This window comes from Abramis brama (genome assembly GCF_963993115.1).
Source record: "Abramis brama genome assembly, chromosome: 7".
Taxonomy (NCBI): domain Eukaryota; kingdom Metazoa; phylum Chordata; class Actinopteri; order Cypriniformes; family Leuciscidae; genus Abramis; species Abramis brama.
In genome coordinates, this window is record NC_139969.1 from 33906643 (window position 1) to 33929939 (window position 23297).

Below are 23297 nucleotides of genomic sequence, written 5' to 3' on the forward strand. Positions count from 1 at the left end.
ATAGACATTATTGTCTATGATTAGTTATGTAATTTAACAATATTTTGCAACTTAAAAACAGCCTTTTAAAAATGATATTGAAATAAGAAACTTGTGTTCTACTTTGTACAGTAGTTAGTCATTAGGTCACTTGATGGAGTTTTTCGTTCCTTGCCACTGTTGCCTTTGGCTTACTCAGTTGGGGATATTTTGGGGATATTTAATTTTAATTTTATCAATCAATAAATTCCATTAGAAACAAACCTTGTTGTATTATTTTAATTTAATACTGTGAAGCTGCTTTGATACAATCTGTATTGTGAAAAGCGCTATACAAATACACTTGACTTGACTTGACTTGACTTAGTCAGTTTTCACTAAAAATGCAAATACACAATACCTGCTTGTTTATACATTCTTTGTTTGCCTCCTGTCCTTGGAATTATTGTGGAGGAATTGTCTGTAAAACACACACACACACACACACACACACACACACACACACACACACACACACACACACACACACACACACACACACAGTCAGAACTAAATCTGGATTAAAATGCTGGCATTGGCACTAAAATTGGGAATAGAACTTTGTTCCATCTTAAATAAAACTTATTGCATGTTGTGCATGTTTTTGCCTGAAGTGAAAAAAAAATCACCTGCATCTTTGGGCTTAGATGGGGCAGCATGACTGTTCTGGCAGTGGAAAGAAGGGTTTGTAGATGGAAGATGTGAATCATAGAAAGGAGGGGTGATGCAAGAGGAGGTAGGGGTGAGGGGAAATGGTGTAGGAGGAGGAGTGGGGAAAGAAGAGGTAGGAGGAAGAAGGGTGATGTAAGAGGACGTGGGAGGAGGAAGGTTGGAGGACGAAGATGGAGAAGGAAGAAGGGTATCAAAAGACGAGGAAAGAATGAGGAAGGCTGAAAGAAGAAGATGGAGGAGGAAGGGTGTCAAACGAGGAGGAAGAAGGAGGAAGGCTAGAGGAAGAAGATGGAGGAGGAGGAGGAGGAGGAGGAGGAGGAGGAGGAAGGGTGTACAAAGAGGAGGAAGAAGGAGGAAGGCTAGAGGAAGAAGATGGAGGAGGAGGAAGGGTGTACAAAGAGGAGGAAGAAGGAGGAAGGCTAGAGGAAGAAGATGGAGGAGGAGGAAGGGTGTACAAAGAGGAGGAAGAAGGAGGAAGGCTAGAGGAAGAAGATGGAGGAGGAAGAAGGGTATAGAAAGAGGAGGAAGGAGGAGGAAGGAGGAGGAAGAAGATGGAGGAGGAGGAGGACGGGTGTACAGAGAGGAGGAAGAAGATGGAGGAGAAAGGGTGTCAAAAGAGGAGGAAGAAGGAGGAAGGCTGGAGGAAGAAGATGGAGGAGAAAGGGAGGAAGTCGGGTGCTGGCAGACAGTTTCAGCAGCACTGGTGTTGTTTTGAAGCCTCGGGTAATCTATGAGAATTTTTTGAAAGAAAATTTGAAAATATTTCTTAGTAGTATCTATGACGGACCTTCTGTCAAAATGATTAATGACTTTGACCTTTGACCTTTTGACAGGTTGAACTTCCGGTGACCTTTATGATTGATGGGTTGAACTTCCCGAATGAGGTCATGGGATTAACCTTTGCCCTATCGATCATATAGTTTTGACAGTTAGTTTTGCCCTATGACCTATCTAAAATCATAGTTTTGAAGGATAGTTTTGACCTATTTGAATAGAACAGATGTTTTTGACGGCCGGTGTCATGTTCTAGTTATGTGTGTGGTGTCACAGACAACAAGCTTTGTGTCATGTGTGTGTGTATGTGTGGTGTGTCACAGGCATCCCCTCGCATTCCAGAGCATCGGGCACTGACATCTGAACATGTGCTGAAACAACATCACATCCTTTTTAAAGTAAAATCTACTGAAACCAATTCTTTCAGTTTTAGATGAATAAAAAATCATCTTACATAAACATTCTATCCTTTATATTCTATCCTTTATATAAAAGTATATAATATAAATTATATAATCTAAAATAATTAAACTAAGCTTGAAAACACACTGTTCCTTAAAAGTGTAAATGAAATGGTTATAAAATAAATAACTTGCTAAAACGTATATAATGAAATGCTTGTAAAAAGAATAAAAATAAAATTCATCTTACATTTTTTAGAGAGTTGAAGAAGTGACTCCTAACACATCATTGTCCATACGAATGGGTCACAAAAATAATTAAACTAAGGTTGAAAAAAATATTCTGTTCTTTTTAAAAGTATATAATGAAATACTTATAAAATCTACCTAACCAAGTATTTCAGTTTTAGATAAACAAAACTGTCTCAAAACATAGGCGCCTTTAATGTATGTGTGTCAAAAAGTAAAGGAGCCGCGTGTGTGTGTGTGTCTCTGTGTGTGTCTCTGTGTGTGTGTCTGTGGGCGCCCCCTTCGCATGTGAGCCCTGACATATGAAACAGGACCCCACTCCACATTCCTGAGCACGGTGAAAGTGAGAATAATGTTTTATATTTCACACAATAATATAAAATAAATATCTTACTAAAAAAATCTACTGAAACCAATTTCAGTTTGTTATTTTCACCCAGCTGTCAGGTCTTCTGTGTTCGGGCTTCCTACAAATGCTGTAGTTCGTCAACAATGGCTGAAATGTATGTTTGATCATGGTCCTGAAAACTATAATCGTAATTTAGCTCTTTGTGCTGCGCATTTTACGCAAGACAGCTTCCAGAATCAAAAATAAGTAATTCCTGTGCATTGACCTTCCCTTCTTCTTTTTACATAATTCTAATACAGCGTATGACAAAAGGATAACACAAAGCTATAAAATATATAGGCATATATATTTTTACAATACCTTTTGTATTTCTTTGCAACAGATGTTTTCACGTTCTGTTGGCATTTTAACACAGTTGCCACATATACACCTAAAGAAAACGATACACTGAGTAAACTAAGTTTTGTAAATAAACGGTTGTTCATTATATCGATAAAACAATAACTTTAATAAACGGTATTACTCAGTCATGTATTCAGTTATATTAATTGTTTAATCAGGAGAAAACCGTATATAAAAAGCTAACAAGCAGCAGTAGCATTTTCAAGTAGCAGCGTATCGAAATTCATAATAATAATAATAGTAGAATGGAATAGAATAGAATAATAATAATAAAAAATTACCATTCTGAAACATTTTGTAAGAGCCGTGTTTGCGGAGGTGCTTGACTCTCTTCGTTGTCGCTTTCTGGGTCTGATTCTGGCTCAAACTGATATGGCAGTATTGACACCATTATTTACATTTGACCGGAGCACGTGCAACTTTCGCCCGTAAAGGTAATGGGCGTGAAGTTTCCGACAACGTGCTCTACGCAGTTTAGCCAATTACAACACACCGGCCCAACTAACCAATCTGAGCCCATTGCCTGTTTCTGAGGGAGTGGTTTCATAGCATCGGGAAGTCAACCGGTCGTTCAAATGACAGAGGAGAAAGCGGCTTACAATAAAGGTGAAATTTAAGAAAAATAAGCCTTTTAAAAAAACAAAAACAACGAAGACATATTATATTGCACACCATAAACACAATCATGACAAGAAAAAAAGCAGTAAACCACCCCTTTAAATGATATATTTAAAAAATAAAAGATGTTTTAAATAAATTATTAAAAGTCTTAATAAAAACAAAATATTCTACAACGATGGTCTGTGGAAAAATTCGACTTGAACTTAAAGTATATATATTTTTTATTTATCATGGGTATGTAAAATAATTTGAAGCGTCACAAGTCATCTCACGCCTGTGAAATGTTCAATAATTTCTTAAGTTGTATCTGTGAGAAAATGACAACAACATAGGTCTATCTTCAGAGAGAGCAACCATGAGAACATTTAGAGACTGTCCCACTGATAGGCTGCTTATAAGGTCCTTCCGATCAGCGCTGAGAAAGAAGTTACTTGACCATAATGATAGCTTCAGGATATCGGGTGACAGACCGAGCCTCTGTGCATCGTGTCAGAGCGTATGTCATGTTAGTCTGCTAACGCCTTTCCATACTAAATTCATTTCAAAGCATAACCTTAAAAGTTTAAATATGATCTTTTAAAATGAAAGGTTGATTAAATGAAATCTTTAAAGTTTGAATACATAGACATCTTCTATTTATCTTTTAGAAGATTTATGTATGATATAAATTATTTTGTTTAATGGTGACCTAAAGTATAATTGTTATTAAACAATGTCTGTTCAAAACTTTAGAGTGTTGAAAAACTGTACTTAGTCGTCTTAAATCTCATTTATATGAAAAGATTAAATTTTTATGGTTTTCCATAGCTATAATGATGTTTGTGCCGTCACTGCATATTCTATCATGTACACCTAAAAACTACATTTTCAAAAAATGAAATAAATAAGTAAATAATTTAATATCATTTCTAAGTTGTTTTGCACACGTGCACACACATGGTTCTAAAAAATGAACTAAGCTCTATTTTAAATTAAATTATTATTAATAAAATATATAACCAATGAATAATAACATATTATGTTACTAAAGTGTATTTAAAAAATGTAAACAAAGTTTTATCTAAATCAATATATAAATAAAAAAAACTTACATTTCCAGAGAGGTGAAGTAGTTCTTTTATGCAACGATAAAAAACAATCCAAAAAGCAAATAGTTTAGGTTGTCATAAAACACCCCCAGACCCTTCAGAGATAAACTACAGTGTGAACTGAAGCTTCAGGATATAGGGCGACATACCAGATGAGTCTCGGGGGGACAATGTCACAGTAAAGCTAGTCTGCATTTCAGAGCACATCCAGAGTTCATACTAAATTAATTTAAAAGACTGTTTAAATCAAATCTTTAAAGTTTTATTAAAATCATATCTTCTATTCTTTAAATTTTTTCTGTTCAAAAACTTTAGATGGTTGAAAAACTGTACTTAGCCGTCTTAAATCTTAGATCTTTTGTCCATACAACATGTTTTGTTGTTGTATTGTTTTTAAGAAATCCGAGGACTCCACGTTGCTCTTACTTAGACTAAGTTGTATCATTTGGAAAATCACCACACGATTTCAGAGACGCAATGTGTGATAAGTAAAGTTGGTCTTGAGCGAATATTTAATCTTTCTGGTAGCTATGATCTATTACACGTATAAGATGTATAAGATCATTTTTACTTGTATCTCCCGAACTATCCTTTATCAGTGCAAAAACATTTCGGAGAATATACTATCGTTTATCTACTCAAAATATATGTAGAAGTTTCAAATGTTAGCATTTGTTGATGGTGGTCGCATGAACAGACTTTGGGGAGAGCTATAGCAGAAATCATGCCCTTTGACCTCCTCGATTTTGTAGGCTTTTTGTTAAAGAACCTACAAGTTAGTCCTCCCATCTAGCGGTGAAATTCTATTTTGCATTTAAACGAATAGTGCTCTCTAGCGCCTCGCTTTTTCAAATGCGTGTTGCAACTTTGGTAACCGTTATGTGCCAAGAAGCTATGACAACATGTCTTCCAATAGCACATCATCGAGTTTAACTATACATGTTCTACCGTTATGCTGCCTATATAATGATTTACACAACCAAGCAATGGAAAAAGCTTGTCATTTAGACCGTAACTTTGACTTACCCGTCGAGAAGAAAGCAGGCAACTTCCCTTTCAAAGTCTTTCTCCTTCATTAGCTCTTTCCACCTGGGAAAAGCTATCCCGATATTTATTTACATACCGATAAATTAAATTTGAATTTAATTAAAACTTCTCCTGCATAACTATGATCCTGCATTATATTGTACCGTGCAGTGCAGCCTTTTCAAATGTGCCGGGGCAGTATCAACGGTCTAGCGGTTAGGATTCCTGGTTTTCATCCAGACTGCCCGGGTTCGACTCCCGGTATGGGAAGACAATTATTTTCAACAAAATTCAAGTTATTCAAGTTCATCAATAATCAATTTTAGTCTTAGAGGCCTACACGAACTGCAGAAACAAGCAGAAGATATGTAAAAATGCTGTTTCCGTACTGGGTAACACTTTATAATAACGTTCAGTTGTAAGTCATTAATAAGTGGTTAGTTAATGATGAACTAATCATTTACAAAACATATATAGATGATTAGGAAGTGATATGCTAACATTTTATATGTTTTGTAAATGCCGTTACAAATCATTTACAAGTGATTAGTAAATGATTAACTAATCATTTATGAAACATGACTATGAGTTCATAAATGATTAATAAGTGATATGTTAATTATTTATAAATGTTTTGTAGATTCAGTTATAAGTAATTCACGAGTAATAAGATAATGATTAACTAATCGTTTACAAAACATGACTATACGTATCATAAATGTTCTATAAATTGTTACTTTTTTGAATGGTTTGTAGATTCAGTTATAAATTATTTACAAGTGATTAGATAATGATAAACTAATAATTTACAAAACATGAATATACATTTATAAATGATTATTAAGTAATAAGCCCGCAACAATTTACAAATCTGTCATAAGTTAACTTTAAAAAAATAGCATATCATAAAAGGATCAAACAGATCCTTAGTAAATGGTTATTAAGTTACTAGTTAATATATTATTAATCACTGAAATGTCAATGTACCATTATCTCAATAAACAATTGTTAATCATGAACAAATGATGATCAAAACATTAGTAAATGATAAGTATATCATGTTTTGATGCATCGTTAAAGTTGTAAGCTGGTGGGTTAAAACCCACGAAAATGCAATTATGCTAAAGCTCTTTTTTTTAAAGAATAATAAATTACTAGTTGTCAAATTAATAAACATTTTAAAATGACTTAAAGTCAGGGGATTGCAATGCGTTAAGTTAAATCCTTTCACTCATCGGTGCAGATTTGTGTTCTGTGTGGGATCTAGTGATGTGAACTGGTTTTACCTTCCACGGAAGCTCACATCAGGTGCACAGTGGTTATAGACTCCATGTGTTTCAGAGAAGACAGCTGTCTATACCCTCACCAGTCAGCACTTACACTGCAGTACACACTACAGTGTTCAACACCTGTTATAGATGATGTGTAAACGCACACAGTAAATTCCCCAGTGTTGAATCAACACTGCTCAGAGCACATATGGTCCCACTCTACATGGTGTTAAAGTAACACTGAAGCAGTGTTAAAGTTAATGAGACAATTAAGTGATCAATTGAGTGATGATTGAGAAAGGCTTTCTTTGCAATAAATGATGTGTTTTGGTAAACACTGTTACAAAGAGCAAAATTGCACTCGAATTGCCAAGGCAAACTGACCAACTAAAGGAAGCACTGATCACCATAATGGTGACCAAACATTTTAAAACATCAACATCTAAACCTCGGTTCATAGACATATGACAGAAATAAAGTCAGTCTGGTTAGTAATAAGTGAGGCTGGTAATTCTGTTTGTGGAGTTGTTTAATCCTCCTCTGCTGAGATCTTCACAGATTTAATGTCTTTTTATCTTCATCTGATTTAATTTAAGGCTGTGGCTGAAGTCAGTTGTAGTTCTACTGTTTCTCTTTCCTTCAGTGATTCTGCTTGTTAACAACAACAGGTGTTTATCACTAATGCTCAATCATCACTCAATTGATCACTTAATTGTCTCATTAACTTTAACACTGCTTCAGTGTTACTTTAACACCATGTAGAGTGGGACCATATGTGCTCTGAGCAGTGTTGATTTAACACTGGGGATTTTGCTGTGCATGAATAAATCATTTCCAACCCTTTCTACATCCCCTAATCTAAAGTGTAAACTATTCATCACTTGTAAATGTGTTACAAGTCATTCGTAGATCTTTCTTAACTGTTACAAATGATCTGTACTTGTATACAAGGCATTTACAACCCTTTCTACATCCCCTAATCTAAAGTGTAAACTATTCATCACTTGTAAATGTTACAAGTCATTCGTAGATCTTTCTTAACTGTTACAAATGATCTGTACGTGTATACAAGGCAATTACAACCCTTTCTACATCCCCTAATCTAAAGTGTAAACTATTCATCACTTGTAAATGTTACAAGTCATTCGTAGATCTTTCTTAACTGTTACAAATGATCTGTACGTGTATACAAGGCAATTACAACCCTTTCTACATCCCCTAATTACTTCACTTCACTTGTTGCAATAGAAATGTGTAAGCAGGCAAATCATCTGATTACTGTAAGCTGCAAAACAATCATTATTTTACAGTGTCCAAATATGAGGAAATGATGCTTAAATGTGACAGCAGAATAACATTTATTTCAACAATGCAGTCAAAAAATAGCATAATTTCTATTAAATGTAGCAAACACACAAATAACCTGTAAATGGCATGTTTGCAAAAAAAAAAAAATGCATTTCTATAATCTCCACATGACAAATGGTAATTTTGGTAACAACACTTACCACATCTCTCAACACTTTAAGGGGAATATGTTCCTCCTAAACATGTAATAATGCCTATAACGTTGCCAAACTGGCACAGCACCTTACTTTTTACTTTCTCTTAATTATGGGGAGAAGCTTTCCATTCTTTTTCAACTTAACAACCTCTGACAAAAGTGCTGGAAATACCACTGAAAATGCAACATCATCTATCTATAGAGTTTTCCAATGTCATGAATGAGACGACCTAGGGCTCCATTGTGATATTCTTTTGCCAGCCATTCGTGCCATTCAATAACGGCAAGGTGGTCCACCAGTATTCCTCTGTGCGGTTTCCCCTAAATGTGAGGGTTCTCCAGGCCCTCTCAATGTGTTGGGTGTGAGCTCCTGTTTGGGAATCAACAAATGCCACACTGTGGTTCACTGTACAATGCCTGTATCCGAGCTGAGGCAGAGCATGTCGGTAAGCCCTCCACTCATCACTGAGGATGATGGACCCTCTCTTGGCATGGTGAGCAATAAGTGGAATAAGTTCCCTTCTGGTCCTCCTTTCAACTAAGCGGAGAACATGCTTTTCCAGATTTGTGTCCATGGTATTTCACCACCAGCATGCCAAACACCCACTTCCTCCTTTTCCATCCACCATCCATTCTTCCTCGCCCATACTGAAAAAAAAAAAATGTCCAAAGAAAGAAAGGAATATTAAATAGATTTGAAATTAATTTAAATAGATCATGGTTTAAACCTTGTGTAATTATTGTGGATACTTTAACATTTAAATAGTTATGTAATATTAAAAGTTATTATATTACTTGTAATAATAATTATTATTATTGCCTTTCTTTTATGTCGAAAGTGACTCTCATCTATAACAATGAACTGTCTTCTGCCCCCTATTTGTTGTCCTCTTCTTCTCCTCAATCGGTCCATTGCCACCACACATGCCTCTCGCACTTTTTTGGCCATCTTTGACAAGGTTGCAGAGCTCCCTGCTATGTCATCCTCCATCATATCAATTTGCCGCAAACAAAGTCCTTGAGAGAACCTAAAAAGTACAGAAAATTAATTGACAGCAGGTGATGGGGGCGGTGTGTGTGGTGGTTTAACTAACCTGTACAGAAATGTCATCCATTTGAAGAGGGAGACTTTGGAATGACTATATATTGACTTGTGCCTAATTGACTTCTTTATTATTCTATGACTGCCTTGCTGGCATCTCCTGGGAGATAGGTGAAAAGACATAGAAGAAGGAAAGAAGGCGAATACATAACATATAAATTCAGATACAGTAGTGGTGAAAGTCCATTGGCACAAGTATTGTACTTTTGATTTGGAGAAACTTTTAGCTAAGTTATTTAATGCTACTTCATAATTTACTATATGAGAAAACTTTTTTTTAAATACTTTCACTACATAACATACATTTATCTGACATCTATAACTAACTATGAAACTCAAGCTTTTACAAAATATAAGCATGTAATATATAATTAATTTCATTTCATAATATATATATATATATATATATATATATATATACATATTGTACTATATATATATATATATATATATATATATATTGTACTATATATATATATATAAGTACAAAGGCATTTAAAATACAGATTTCAAAATTCCACCACCCCACCTTACTTACCATTCAAAATTATCTTTTTACACTCTAAATTAGTGATTATGTCTATACTTGAACAAATCTATTTCTTTCGTTCTCCATAAATGAATGAGAACATTAGTAAACTAATTTAGTAATTTCGCATGAGTCCGATGCAGAAAAAAATGACAAAAAGCAACATGATGGCAGAGCTTTCAGCTTATAGATTCCCCGATCCTAGAGAGAATGAAGTGCTACTAAGTGCTAATGTGGATTTCTGTCTAGATATGCAATAAACATTTTGCAAGAGAAAACCTCAAAAAGGTTAATTATAGATCAAATAAGACAGAAACACACCCGTTCACCGGTCATTTTCCTCAGCTGTAGGCAAAGGCAAGTTTCAAATCAGTGCTTCTCCTGGGAGACTAGCGCTAAATTAGCCTCTAGTTTAGCGCCATCTACTGTTTTAGAAGACGAAGTTGCTCAACTGCATTTGTGAGAAAATCTGCCTGGACGCATTTGTGAGAAAATCTGCCTGGACACATTTGTGAGAAAATCTGCCTGGACACATTTGTGAGAAAATCGAGCCGAGAGATCTCATAAAAAGCCAAGTGTCCCACAATCATAACAGACAGATATGCATTTGTATGCACTAGATTTGGTATTTGTTCAAAGGTTACATGCAATTTGAAGGATGGTTTGTATATATTTGTGAAGTATTATCTTGGTTCATTTATATATATTTGTAAAACACAATACATATTTGTTACTCCACTGCATTTTCACTCAAACTGACCTTTGTGCTTGCACATTGGTTTCTGTTTGTTTGCGAGTCGAGTTTTCCTTTGCAAAGCGGATCGAGTTTGTTTGCGAGTGGAGTTTTCCTTTGCGAAGTAGATTGAGTTTGTTTGCAAAATTCTGGATTTGTTTGTTAAATTATGGCACATAATTCGCTCCATACACAATCCCCAACAGCTGTGCTGTTTGCAAAGAAATGTCGCACACAACTCATTAAGGCAAAGAAAAAAGAAGACCTTCAATCAAAGAAAATTGCTGAGTTGACCGAAGAAAGAGACTCTCTACTGAAGCAGTTATCAGAATGTAACTATCAAATTTACAATTACATTCACAGTAACAGTAACTAAACTTCATGTTGACAAGCTATTGCAAAATGCTAAAACAAACTCCAAAACACCTTAATATTTGCATAATTTGTTTTGAAATGATGTCAAACTCGCTGGATAACTACTGGGGACTTAAAGACGTGATAAAATGTAAGCAGGAACAGATATTTTCTCCTGTATTGTGACGCACATCTGAGTTAAATGAAACATAAATGGATTTTTCACAATAAGATTTATAACATACATTTAGAAAACAGGTAGAATTTTCATTTACTTTAAGTCAATGGGCCCTATCTTGCACCCAGCGCAATGGACTTTGTACACCGGCGAATGTATCATTCCTATTTTGCACCCATGCACAGCAGACATTTCCCTCCTCAGACGCATGTCGGTAAATTAGGAAATGAACTTGCGCTCCCGGGGGCGGTTCAGCGCAAAGAGGAGGCGTGTTCCGGTGCAAATGTTCCCAGGTGCTATTTTGCAGTTTCAGAAAACAATTCTGCAACAGACCAGGAAAAACCTAGTCTAAAGTCAGTGGCGCGTTGCGCATGTTATTCAGAGGCTATTTTAAGGGCGCATGCTTGGCCATAATCAATGTAGTGTGTGCACAACGTTTGCTTATCTCATCTACACAGAAGCAGCAGTTTTCATTTTTGCAAAGCATACATTAAATACAAGGAAAAATATTACCACATGAGGGAAATCATTGTGGTGTCCATGACGATGTGAAAAAATAGGCATAAATCTAGCTTACACATTTACCCCAAATTATTATATGCCTGTTTAACCGAAGCTAATTTGGGTGGGTTTCTCCCATCCCCATACAATGTCACTTCTCTGTGTTTTACGGCCCTGACGAGAACGTCGGTCTCCTCGGCTGTGAACAGCGCCTGGCAAATCCGCCGTTATAATATCAATCCGCTATGGAACAAGCGCGCCTGCTCTTAAAGGGAATGTGAGATGTCCCTCTGATTGGTTTATTTCACGTTACGCCCAAACCACACCTATGAGTAATGAAGCTACTTCTGACCAACACATTTTAGATTTGCATCGGGCGCAAGAGACATTTATCCCGCCGGTATAATAGCAACAGCGCCCGAGATCTGCCCACATATTTACTTGCGTTTTGCGTTTGATGCTTACGTTTCAGACTGTTAAAATAGGGCCCATAGTCCTTGAATATTATTGAATGTCATGCTCAAAAAATAATGGGATCCCTGAGTTTATGAGAGGACACAAAAAATTATCATAATAATTAAATTATTATTATGATAAATCATAATAAAAGTCTTTATGTCTACTTGCACACTTTAGCCAAAAAAGAAAAGAAATTAGAAAATACATAAGCCAAGTGGGTAAGTAAGAAATACAAAAAACATGTGGTACTGGAACTACCCCTAACTTACTTGGGTATAGCTATTCAGCAAAGGAAACATGACAAACTGACAGTAAACATAAAGATCACTTTTTTACATTTTACCACATTTTCACTATTAAAGTAACAAACCTTTTAAGAAAGCTTATCTCTGACAATAGAAAAATTATATTTATTCGGATGAGGTCATAACTTTATTTTGGTGTTATGTGTCAAAGTATTAATCTTTCTCTCTCTGCATTAGATAAGAAGAAAAGAGGTGCTGGGATAGATGTTTCGGATGCCCTCAATGACTCAGAGTTTTCTAACTCATCAGAGTCATTCAAACAAGCAGCATCTTACTCCCCTACATCATCTTCCTTGTCTTCTTCATCCTCCTCCTCCTCCTCCTCCTCCTCGTCTTCTGATTATCAGAGAAAGAAAGTAAAAAGGCGCAACAAGTACAAGAAAAAAAAGAACCAGAAGGGGAAGAAGAAGAAGAAAGAGAAGATAAGGAAGGAAAGAAACTTTGTAAAGAGAGGTAAGTAGTGTTAGTTTTGATCATCTTTAGCTGAGCAGTTGATTGGTGGCTGGATCAGACATAAGAGTTTAGTGGGGAGAAATCTTTATTCAAGGGGACAGTGTAGATGTGTAGACAGTGTCATGTAGGACCTCCTTATGGAGAGCCTGCAATACACAAGATAAGAGACAAAAAATGTAGTGTTATTGTAATTATTAGACCTTTGGTTCACAGTACGCTTCAATGATAGAACTGGTGTTTTTTTTTTGGTTTTTTTTGCAGCTGTAAATCCAAATCAGGTTGTGAAAAGATACAAAAAGATCTTACGTCAGTTCAGGCATGGGAAGAACTTGAGGTCTTCCTACAAGGCTGTCGGAGTGGACAGAAACACAGTGGTCGCCAGTGCTGCAATTGCAGAACTTGCCATTGTGTCACAAACAAAGTATGAAGAACTCCTACAAGGCTACTCCAGAGGCCAGAAGCTGCAGACCTTTATCCAGAAGTGTTCAGATGCCTTATGCAATGACCCAGCACTTTTGTCAGAGGTTGTTAAGTTGAAAAAGAATGGAAAGCTTCTCCCCATAATTAAGAGAAAGTAAAAAGTAAGGTGCTGTGCCAGTTTGGCAACGTTATAGGCATTATTACATGTTTAGGAGGAACATATTCCCCTTAAAGTGTTGAGAGATGTGGTAAGTGTTGTTACCAAAATTACCATTTGTCATGTGGAGATTATAGAAATGCATTTTTTTTTTTGCAAACATGCCAGTTACAGGTTATTTGTGTGTTTGCTACATTTAATAGAAATTATGCTATTTTTTGACTGCATTGTTGAAATAAATGTTATTCTGCTGTCACATTTAAGCATCATTTCCTCATATTTGGACACTGTAAAATAATGATTGTTTTGCAGCTTACAGTAATCAGATGATTTGCCTGCTTACACATTTCTATTGCAACAAGTGAAGTGAAGTAATTAGGGGATGTAGAAAGGGTTGTAATTGCCTTGTATACACGTACAGATCATTTGTAACAGTTAAGAAAGATCTACGAATGACTTGTAACACATTTACAAGTGATGAATAGTTTACACTTTAGATTAGGGGATGTAGAAAGGGTTGTAAATGCCTTGTATACACATACAGATCATTTGTAACAGTTAAGAAAGATCTACAAATGACTTGTAACACATTTACAAGTGATGAATAGTTTACACTTTAGATTAGGGGATGTAGAAAGGGTTGTAAATGATTTATTCATGCGTTTACACATCATCTATAACAGGTGTTGAACACTGTAGTGTGTACTGCAGTGTAAGTGCTGACTGGTGAGGGTATAGACAGCTGTCTTCTCTGAAACACATGGAGTCTATAACCACTGTGCACCTGATGTGAGCTTCCGTGGAAGGTAAAACCAGTTCACATCACTAGATCCCACACAGAACACAAATCTGCACCGATGAGTGAAAGGATTTAACTTAACGCATTGCAATCCCCTGACTTTAAGTCATTTAAAAATGTTTATTCATTTGACAACTAGTAATTTATTATTCTTAAAAAAAAAAGAGCTTTAGCATAATTGCATTTTCGTGGGTTTTAACCCACCAGCTTACAACTTTAACGATGCATCAAAACATGATATACTTATCATTTACTAATGTTTTGATCATCATTTGTTCATGATTAACAATTGTTTATTGAGATAATGGTACATTGACATTTCAGTGATGAATAATATATTAACTAGTAACTTAATAATCATTCACTAAGGATCTGTTTGATCCTTTTATGATATGCTATTTTTTTTAAAGTTAACTTATGACAGATTTGTAAATTGTTGCGGGCTTATTACTTAATAATCATTTATAAATGTATAGTCATGTTTTGTAAATTATTAGTTTATCATTATCTAATCACTTGTAAATAATTTATAACTGAATCTACAAACCATTCAAAAAAGTAACAATTTATAGAACATTTATGATACGTATAGTCATGTTTTGTAAACGATTAGTTAATCATTATCTTATTACTTGTAAATTACTTATAACTGAATCTACAAAACATTAATAAATAATTAACATATCACTTATTAATCATTTATGAACTCATAGTCATGTTTCATAAATGATTAGTTAATCATTTACTAATCACTTGTAAATGATTTGTAACGGCATTTACAAAACATATATAAAATGTTAGCATATCACTTCCTAATCATCTATATATGTTTTGTAAATGATTAGTTCATCATTAACTAACCACTTATTAATGACTTACAACTGAACGTTATTATAAAGTGTTACCTAATTTGAACTTTTTAAGTCATAATTTACCATTTTAATGTAATACTTAAAACGGTTTTAAGTCATAATTTGGTTGTTGACTATAGTAGTGTTGCACCTGCATGTCCACTAACTCGCTTGTGAGAGTCAGAGTGTGTAAAGTAAACTCTCATTAGTGTTAGTAGAGTATTAGTGGACTGGTAGGGTTGGAATAAGTAATATTAGAATAAAATATCTGTTGGGGGCATCACAATAAAGAGTTAGCAGATATTAAGATATTAAGAATCTAGGCCTTCAGAAGTCATAACTTCAGGGGTAGGCCAGTTGGCAAAAAACACTGCATGTGTAAAAATCAAATACTGTATTACACTTTTCAAAGTTAGAATAAAAAGTTAAGTGTCACAAAGTCTGACACAAGGCCATTAACTTGTTCTTTTTGCTTATTTCTACAAATATCAACCTGATCAATATGGACTGAATACACGATTAAACAAGATCATTCATCAAGAAAAAACAGTGATTTGAAATACAACTAAACCATGATAATGTTTAGTTTAGATGTTGATGACTAAGTTTCAGGCATAGTGCAACCAGATTTCTCTAACATCTCACTCACAACGCGCAACATTGTAAATAAACATTTTCAAACTGTAATTATACCATATTTTATTTATTAATATTATGTTGATTTAAAGTTTTTGTTTGTTATTAACTAATACCTACTAACATCTGACCCCAAATAAACGGATAGTGGAATGTTCGCACTATACAGTTAGATATCTCCTACTCCTACTTTCTTAAATTATCAGACACTCACCGCACTGATGTTAACATCACCATATATTGTTTTTTCTACCATGATTGTAGCAACTATTGTCCCACCATTCTTCTGGTCAATTGTTAAGTTAAGCCGATTAGGGTTCTGAATTAATGGCTGTCCGAATGATGTAGAATTATTATGCTGTCATTGCGGAAGGTTGTTAGGCTGTTGATTTGTCATGTTTCCAGAATGTGTTTGAATGCTCAGCGTTTGAACGTCACCATCTGTTAAAAAATTAACAATTAAATACACAACCAAAACCATGTAAACATTATAGTAAAGCTTACTGAGAAACATATTGACTACTAACAAAGTAAATTATAAATCTTTTCCTACGTTTGATATTCTTTTTTCTGATTTTTTTCACTATGGACTTGATCCTTTTTAATGCAGTTTTCTCTCCATATTTATTCTGTAGTTCCTCTACTGTGTCTTCCAACCTCCCTGTTGTTCTTCTCCAGCTGTGCTAACCAAAGACAAATAGAAGAATAAAATGTATGTACAATAGCAAAAATAAAGTTGGTCATTAGTTGTTAGGGTTAGATACACCTGTAGACACATTCATACACCCGTTCGCCTGTTTTCATTTAGCATACACCAGAGTTCAAACATTCACTTTTTCAAAGGCCAGATAAGCTCATAAATATGGCAACCAAAGTCAATGAACCGGCTGATGCTGCAGGTGTTAGAGCACATGATGGACGGTGAACAGACGCACAGCAGGTTAAACCAGAGTTAAAACAATAGTCTATGTTAGGACAATAGTATCTGATAATAGCTGATAACGGTCATAAAGTGCCAGATAAGGTGCAAGTAGCTAAACTAAACATTTCATATTTGACAGAATACAACGACAAAAATAATCAACTTTTTTCTAATTTCACTATTTTGAACTTAAAATAGGCCTATATAATACATGTAATTTAATGTGAGAGGATAAGAAACAAATAACAGCCATTTTCATCATATTAATAATGAATGTGTACAATTTAATAAACATATTTACCTAACATCCATAGCCTTCAGTAAATTAAGGCTAGACAAAGTTCCTTTTTGTGGACAAAGTGAACTTTGGAGCGCTTAAAAGTGTGGGGCTCAAAAATAAGTGTCATTTGGAACTCTTTATAGTTATTTTTATCAAAAAATGTGTTGATAATGATTAGTTATGCCAAATGATAGTTTGGCATGCATGGGATTGTGTGTCCATAGTGAGAGAGAAATACTTTTATTATAGAAATACCTATTTTTTATTCTATTCTTTAATCCACAAATAAAATAGGTTTTTATACCTGCTCAAGTACTTCTTAATGAGTTTCTTCTGTATTGAACAGCAAATCTTCTCAGTCAGATCATCGCAAGATCTCAGGAATCCTCTCACACTGCTTGTGTTCACGCGCTCCATCGCTGCACTTGTGTGTGACTCGAACGATTCAAACTTCTCTCTGGCGACATGTAGGACTTGTTGGTTATGCAGGAACTAGTTATTTATGGCTTTCCTGAGGCCAACCTCCGTACATTCTACACACAACAGTGGGGCGGACCCCAGCCTGATAAATATTTCACGCACGCTCTAGCTCTACTAGCCTCGGACTGCTGTGCTACTGCAAAAAGTTGAAAGTCCTGTTTGTCTGAGCCTGACGCAAACTTCTGAGCCACAAACTTCCGAGCATTAACGCACAAACCCTGGACGACTGTGCCGCAAGGACTCAGGAGATTCCAGGAACATTGCAGGAGATTCCAGGAACATTGCAGGAGATTCAGGAGACTCTTCGAAAAGTTGAAAAAATGGCGACGCAAAACCTGATGGAGAACGACTCCCTGTTGAGTTCTGGCGATACGGGGTACAATTATCATCCGGTGTGTGAGTGTGCCACGGGCAAAGAGTGTCGTTTGAGAACTATGCTAGACTGTATGTTTAAAGATCATTTTAGAGGCCAAATGGTTGGCTTGATGCACAGGATCATCGACGCTGCGTGTGATATGAAAAAAGATTGTGCGCAGGATACCAAACGTGTGACAAATTTCAAAAAATGAAATGGATGTCGTAAGAGGCTTGACAAAGCCATGGCCTGATGTAACGCCCATGTTTTTTAACGGCAAAGAGCCGATTGGCGTAATCCTTAGAAAAGTTCTGGATGTGTTGCGTGGATGTTGTGATGAATTCAAAATCACAGAAATACTCGCTATATATGGACATTTGTAACGGATCTCTGTGTGTCACTGGTGTCAAAAAATGCAAAAACTGACGTTGGTTAATTAGTTGAAAGTCTGGTCAACTATACCCTGGAGCAAAACATGATAGCCTGCAGAGATTTTCTATTCTGGTTAGACCATCTGTAAATGTTGTTTTACTTTATGTACATAATGCCGGTCTATCATTTTCTTCACTACTTCAATGTATACTCGAAAGTATAATGTTGAAATAAAAAATTCTGGTTAAAAAATGTCTGAGCTCATAAATATAGGATTATAATAATAATATTTAGAGTAATATTTAGAATAATTCAATATTTCAATATTTCAATATTTGTTTTCTGCATTTTAATTACTGTATTCCCGAGGCGACAACCAAGATGTGAATACCTGAATTTTTCAAAATGATTTTCCAAATGATACAACTATTTTGCCCGCTGTGTACAGAACAGAGGAAAGGACATTTTGTGGTGTTGTTCTTTGTTCTCATTACATTTTTTAATAAGATGATGTGTTCTGTCATGGACGACTAGACACTAGTCATGGGATGTCCGGCAAAGAGAAGGGCTTGAGTGGACACACCCTGTGGTCCCATTTTTATGTCTTCATCCAGAGCCTTCATCAAAAGTGCCTTTTCCCCGCTTCGCAACGAAGCCATCCTACAGCTTTCCGCCCCTGCGACAGCCGTAACATCGACCACCACGGCATCCGTTTCAGGCCAAACGGAGGAGTTTACTTAAACCTGGATATGTCTCACCAGCGACCTCCGGCTTGTCACAATCCTGGCATGCGTCGGGAACAGGAACGCCTTGACACCTTTCAGAACTGGACTCTTGCACCAGTAAGTCCAGCCGAGCTTGCCAAAAGTGGTTTCTACTACCTTGGTCAGGACGACAGAGTGGCTTGCTTCAGTTGTGGAGGCCAGCTTAGCAACTGGGAACCGGGAGATTGTGCAGTATCAGAACACCAGAGGCATTACCCCAACTGCCGCTTCGTTCGAGGTGACCGTGCAGATAATGTACCTTTATCTGGTGGCGGCCTTTCCAATGGATCGGCAATGCAACAGTGTGAAGAAAGGTTACTCACATTTGTCAACTGGCCCTCAAGAATAACTGTTCGACCAGACCAATTGGCTAAGGCTGGTTTTTACTATGTTGGTCGTAATGATGACCTGAAGTGCTTTTGTTGCGATGGTGGACTCAGATGTTGGGAATCTGGTGATGATCCATGGGTAGAACATGCTAAGTGGTTTCCAAGATGTGAATACCTGCTGCAAGAAAAGGGCCAAGAGTTTGTTCATCAGATTCAAGCAAGATTTCCAAGACTATTTGAGCAGCTATTGACTAATGGAGACAGCGACTCAAGAGAATTTGTGAGAGAACAAGAGAACAATCCTGTGGTGAAGTCTGCTTTAGAGATGGGATTTGAGCGTGGCCTGGTGAAGCAAACCGTTCAGAGCAAAATTCTCACGAGTGGAGAAAATTACAAAACCGTTCAAGAGTTGGTGTGTGATTTACTAAGTGCAGAAGATGAGAAGAGAGAGGAGGAGCGAGAAAGTAAGTTTCTTACTTTTCTTAAGAAACATCATCTTGCCGTGTCACAGCACCTAAAAAGTGTGCAGAGCTTAATGGACCATCTTCTAGAGGAGAACGTCATCTCACAGAAAGAGTATGACATTATTCGTAACTGCACTACAGTCAAGCAGCAGACAGGGCAGCTCATTGAGTTAGTCCTGTCGAAAGGAAATGCAGCAGCAGAAGTCTTCTGCAACTGGATCAAGAAGAATGATTTCTGCCTGCTGAGAGAACTGATGGCCCAGACAAATGAAGCTGCATCCCCGAGTCAAGATCTTTCAGACTTGCCTATGGAGGAACAGTTAAGAAGACTTCAAGAGGAGCGCACATGCAAAGTTTGCATGGATAAGGAAGTGAACATTGTCTTCATCCCCTGTGGTCACCTAGTTGTGTGCAAAGAATGTGCACCTTCTCTGAGCAAGTGCCCCATATGTAGAGGATTGGTCAAAGGCGCCGTCCGTACTTTCCTATCATAAAGTTTTCCTATCATTTGGATTTGCAAATTTACATTTAACTTGATGAATAAAAAACAAAGGAGAAGTTTATTATTTTCACTTTCAATCCAGTGACAAAATCTGTTTAAACATTACACGTTTAAAACATATGGGTGAATTGTTCACCATAAGTTCTGTAACAAACATTTAGAAAGTAGTTAGGATGCGTAGGCTTTAAGTTAATTTGACCAACAAGATGTTAAAGTTTATAGACCTTTAGCGTATTGAGTTAAAACGTGATAAATATCGCATTAAACACATCATTACTGTGTTTAATAGATTCAATAGTTATCAAGCACCAGCTGAGTTTTTCTTCAAACAAAAGTAATTTTCTGATAAATAATTGTACACCTACATGTGTTTTGTTGTATGCACAGATTTTGAGGGTCGCTTATAGAAAGAGGCGTCCTTGTCTTTATTTTTAAAAACATAGAACCAGAGAACAGAGAACCTTGTGCGGCATATCCGCATAAAGGGTTAAAATATACATTTTAGCGCTATTTACAAACTAGGGCGGTATAATAATATAATGTAAATGTCTCACGTGAAGATGATGGTTTAAACCATAATTTTATCAATTCAAGCCAATCTACATGTGAAGACCTAGAGTTCACTAACATTACAGCTAACTGTAGGAAACAGATATCCGGGGGAAAGTGTAAAGAAAACGCCATACAAAACATTACAATCACACCCGACAATACGATAAGTGTTACGCTAGCGATGTTAAACAATTTCAAAACAGGGTGTTTCAGAAGAAATGTAAACAAAATCTTTTAAACAAAGTCTTGTTTCAGAGTCGGTATGCTCTGGTGAAAACTTTGTGAACTTTGATGAGGCCGGGAACACTAGCGCTGTTAAACATGCGGTTCAATAACAATGTTCAATATAAACAAGAATCCAACTCTAATGCGACTGTGCTTGTTAGATATAATAGTTAGATGATTTATCTAACCATTGAAACTTACGATATGTTAAAACATTTCGGCATTCTGCCGAATAAAAAGAAGATCATAAAAAGAAGAATGTCTGTTTTCTGGATCGGGCCTAAAAGACAGATGCCTAAAACTCAAAGTATTGGTGTGGACGGAATAAAAAATGAATCAACCCCCCTTTCACGTAAAAATACCACGTATCAACCGTGATTCATTAGCTTAACCGTTGTTTAGCGACACACACAAAATAACTGTGTAATAATAACAAAATAAGTGTAATAGTTAGACGAGTTTGAAGTGTAATAGGTAACAGAAAAACAGCAATACTCATCTTTGACGTCGATGTTTCGTAGACATAGCAGAAAGATGTTCTAAAATAAATATGATTTGTTTAGTCTTGTAGTCGTGTAGAAGGACCTATAATGTATAGGATACATTCCTATATGAACATGTTTGACCACACTCTATGTACTTTTTGCAAACTGTACAAAAGCTAAAGAAGCAAGATGTCAATGTCAACTACAAACAGTCAAAACTGATCACAAGTGGCTTTTCTGTATTTGTTTTAAATGGCTCATGATGATGAAGAATTAGAATTAGAATTTACTTTTGTGCAATTTTATCTGCAGGTTTTACCAAAGTGTGAAACTTTGTTTAATATGCCTCTCGGTGCAATAGTCAGATGTGATTCTGTTGTAATAGTTTAAGTGTAAAACAGTTTGTGTGATTCGTATTTGTGTGATTGATATCAATTTAGTCAAACAGAAAGACTATCACTTAAATTCTTAATCGTCATTTATTTCTATAAACGGCTCTCAAAGAAACGTCTTCACCTAAAACACATACGGTCCAACGCACAAAATGTGAAACAGTGTCGCCTGCTATCTGAACAAGATGACTAAATCTAGCGAAGTAATAAAACCATCATCATTTGGAAACTTTTGTGTATTTATTTGTGTATCACAAATTCTTAGTGATTTGGTCTTTTGAATCTTACATTTACATTCCTGTATAAAGATTATGTTTTAAAGTTAGTCGGGTGTGGAACTTTGCATCACTATGGTGTGACAAAATATGCTGCCGTGTAAAAATACACCCAAAGATACTAAGTAGGAGAATATCTAACTGTAGATTTTGAACATTCCATTTTTCAAATAATACATCTCTTTCATTTGTGCCGGATGTTGAAGTGTTAGTAGGTATTAGTTAATAACAAAAACTTTAAATCAATAAAATATGGTTAAATTACAGTTTGAAAATGTTTATTTACAACGTTTTGCGTTGTGAGTGAGATGTTAGAGAAATCGAACATTGCAAGGTTGCACTATGCCTGAAACATTTATGTAGGACTGTCAAAAAATCATCCGTTATCATGGTTTAGTTGTATTTTAAAACACTGGTTTTTCTTAAAAATGATCTTGTTTAATCGTATTCATATTTATCAGGTTGATATTTGTAGAAATAAGCAAAATACATTTATAAAACAAAAAAAAGAACCTGTTAATAAAACACAACAGGTCTTTTTATTCTAACTTTGAAAAGTGTAATACAGTATTTGAATTTTACAAATACCTAAACCAACGGGCCTAAACCGTTGACCCCTGAAGTTATGACTTCTGAAGGCCTCTCATGTGTAGATTCGCTCAGTTGAAAAATTGTATTTTATTAGCTAAAATCATTGTCTTTATTCATAAATATGTCCTCATGGGTGTAAAATGATCTCTGCCAATGATCTGACTTATCCTCGTAAGCGAAGAATTTCTTATCTTTATTTACATGGGACGGGTAAGTCCAAGGAGGCTTCCGTGTCGTTCCGCCATCTTGAAAAAGAGCAGAGAGGGACAAAAATCACTAGCCTAACTCAACACGTTTCATCATCAACACTACTATAGTCAACAAACAAATTATGACTTAAAAACGTTTTAAGTATTACATTAAAAAGGCGTAATTGACAAAAATGGTAAATTATGACAAGTCGAAATTATGACTTAAAAAGTTGAAATTATGACTATGCGTCATAATTATGAGATGA

At 35.7% G+C, this 23297-nt stretch overlaps 1 protein-coding gene and 1 pseudogene across 2 annotated transcripts; both read left to right on the forward strand.

Moving 5' to 3' along the window:
* Nucleotides 1-10908: 10908 nt before the first annotated feature.
* LOC311087529 (uncharacterized protein) lies at nt 10909-13567 on the forward strand (the record flags this gene model as incomplete). The annotated part of the gene is made up of 3 exons (XM_084120856.1): nt 10909-11071; nt 12714-12989; nt 13251-13567. 3 exons carry the CDS (start codon nt 10909-10911, stop codon nt 13565-13567), a joined length of 756 nt encoding a protein of 251 aa, XP_083976982.1.
* A 5294-nt stretch (nt 13568-18861) lies between these two features.
* Nucleotides 18862-20312, forward strand: LOC311087530 (putative inhibitor of apoptosis; annotated as a pseudogene). The gene has a single exon. The product of its transcript is annotated as a putative inhibitor of apoptosis (transcript).
* The last annotated feature ends 2985 nt before the right edge of the window (nt 20313-23297 follow it).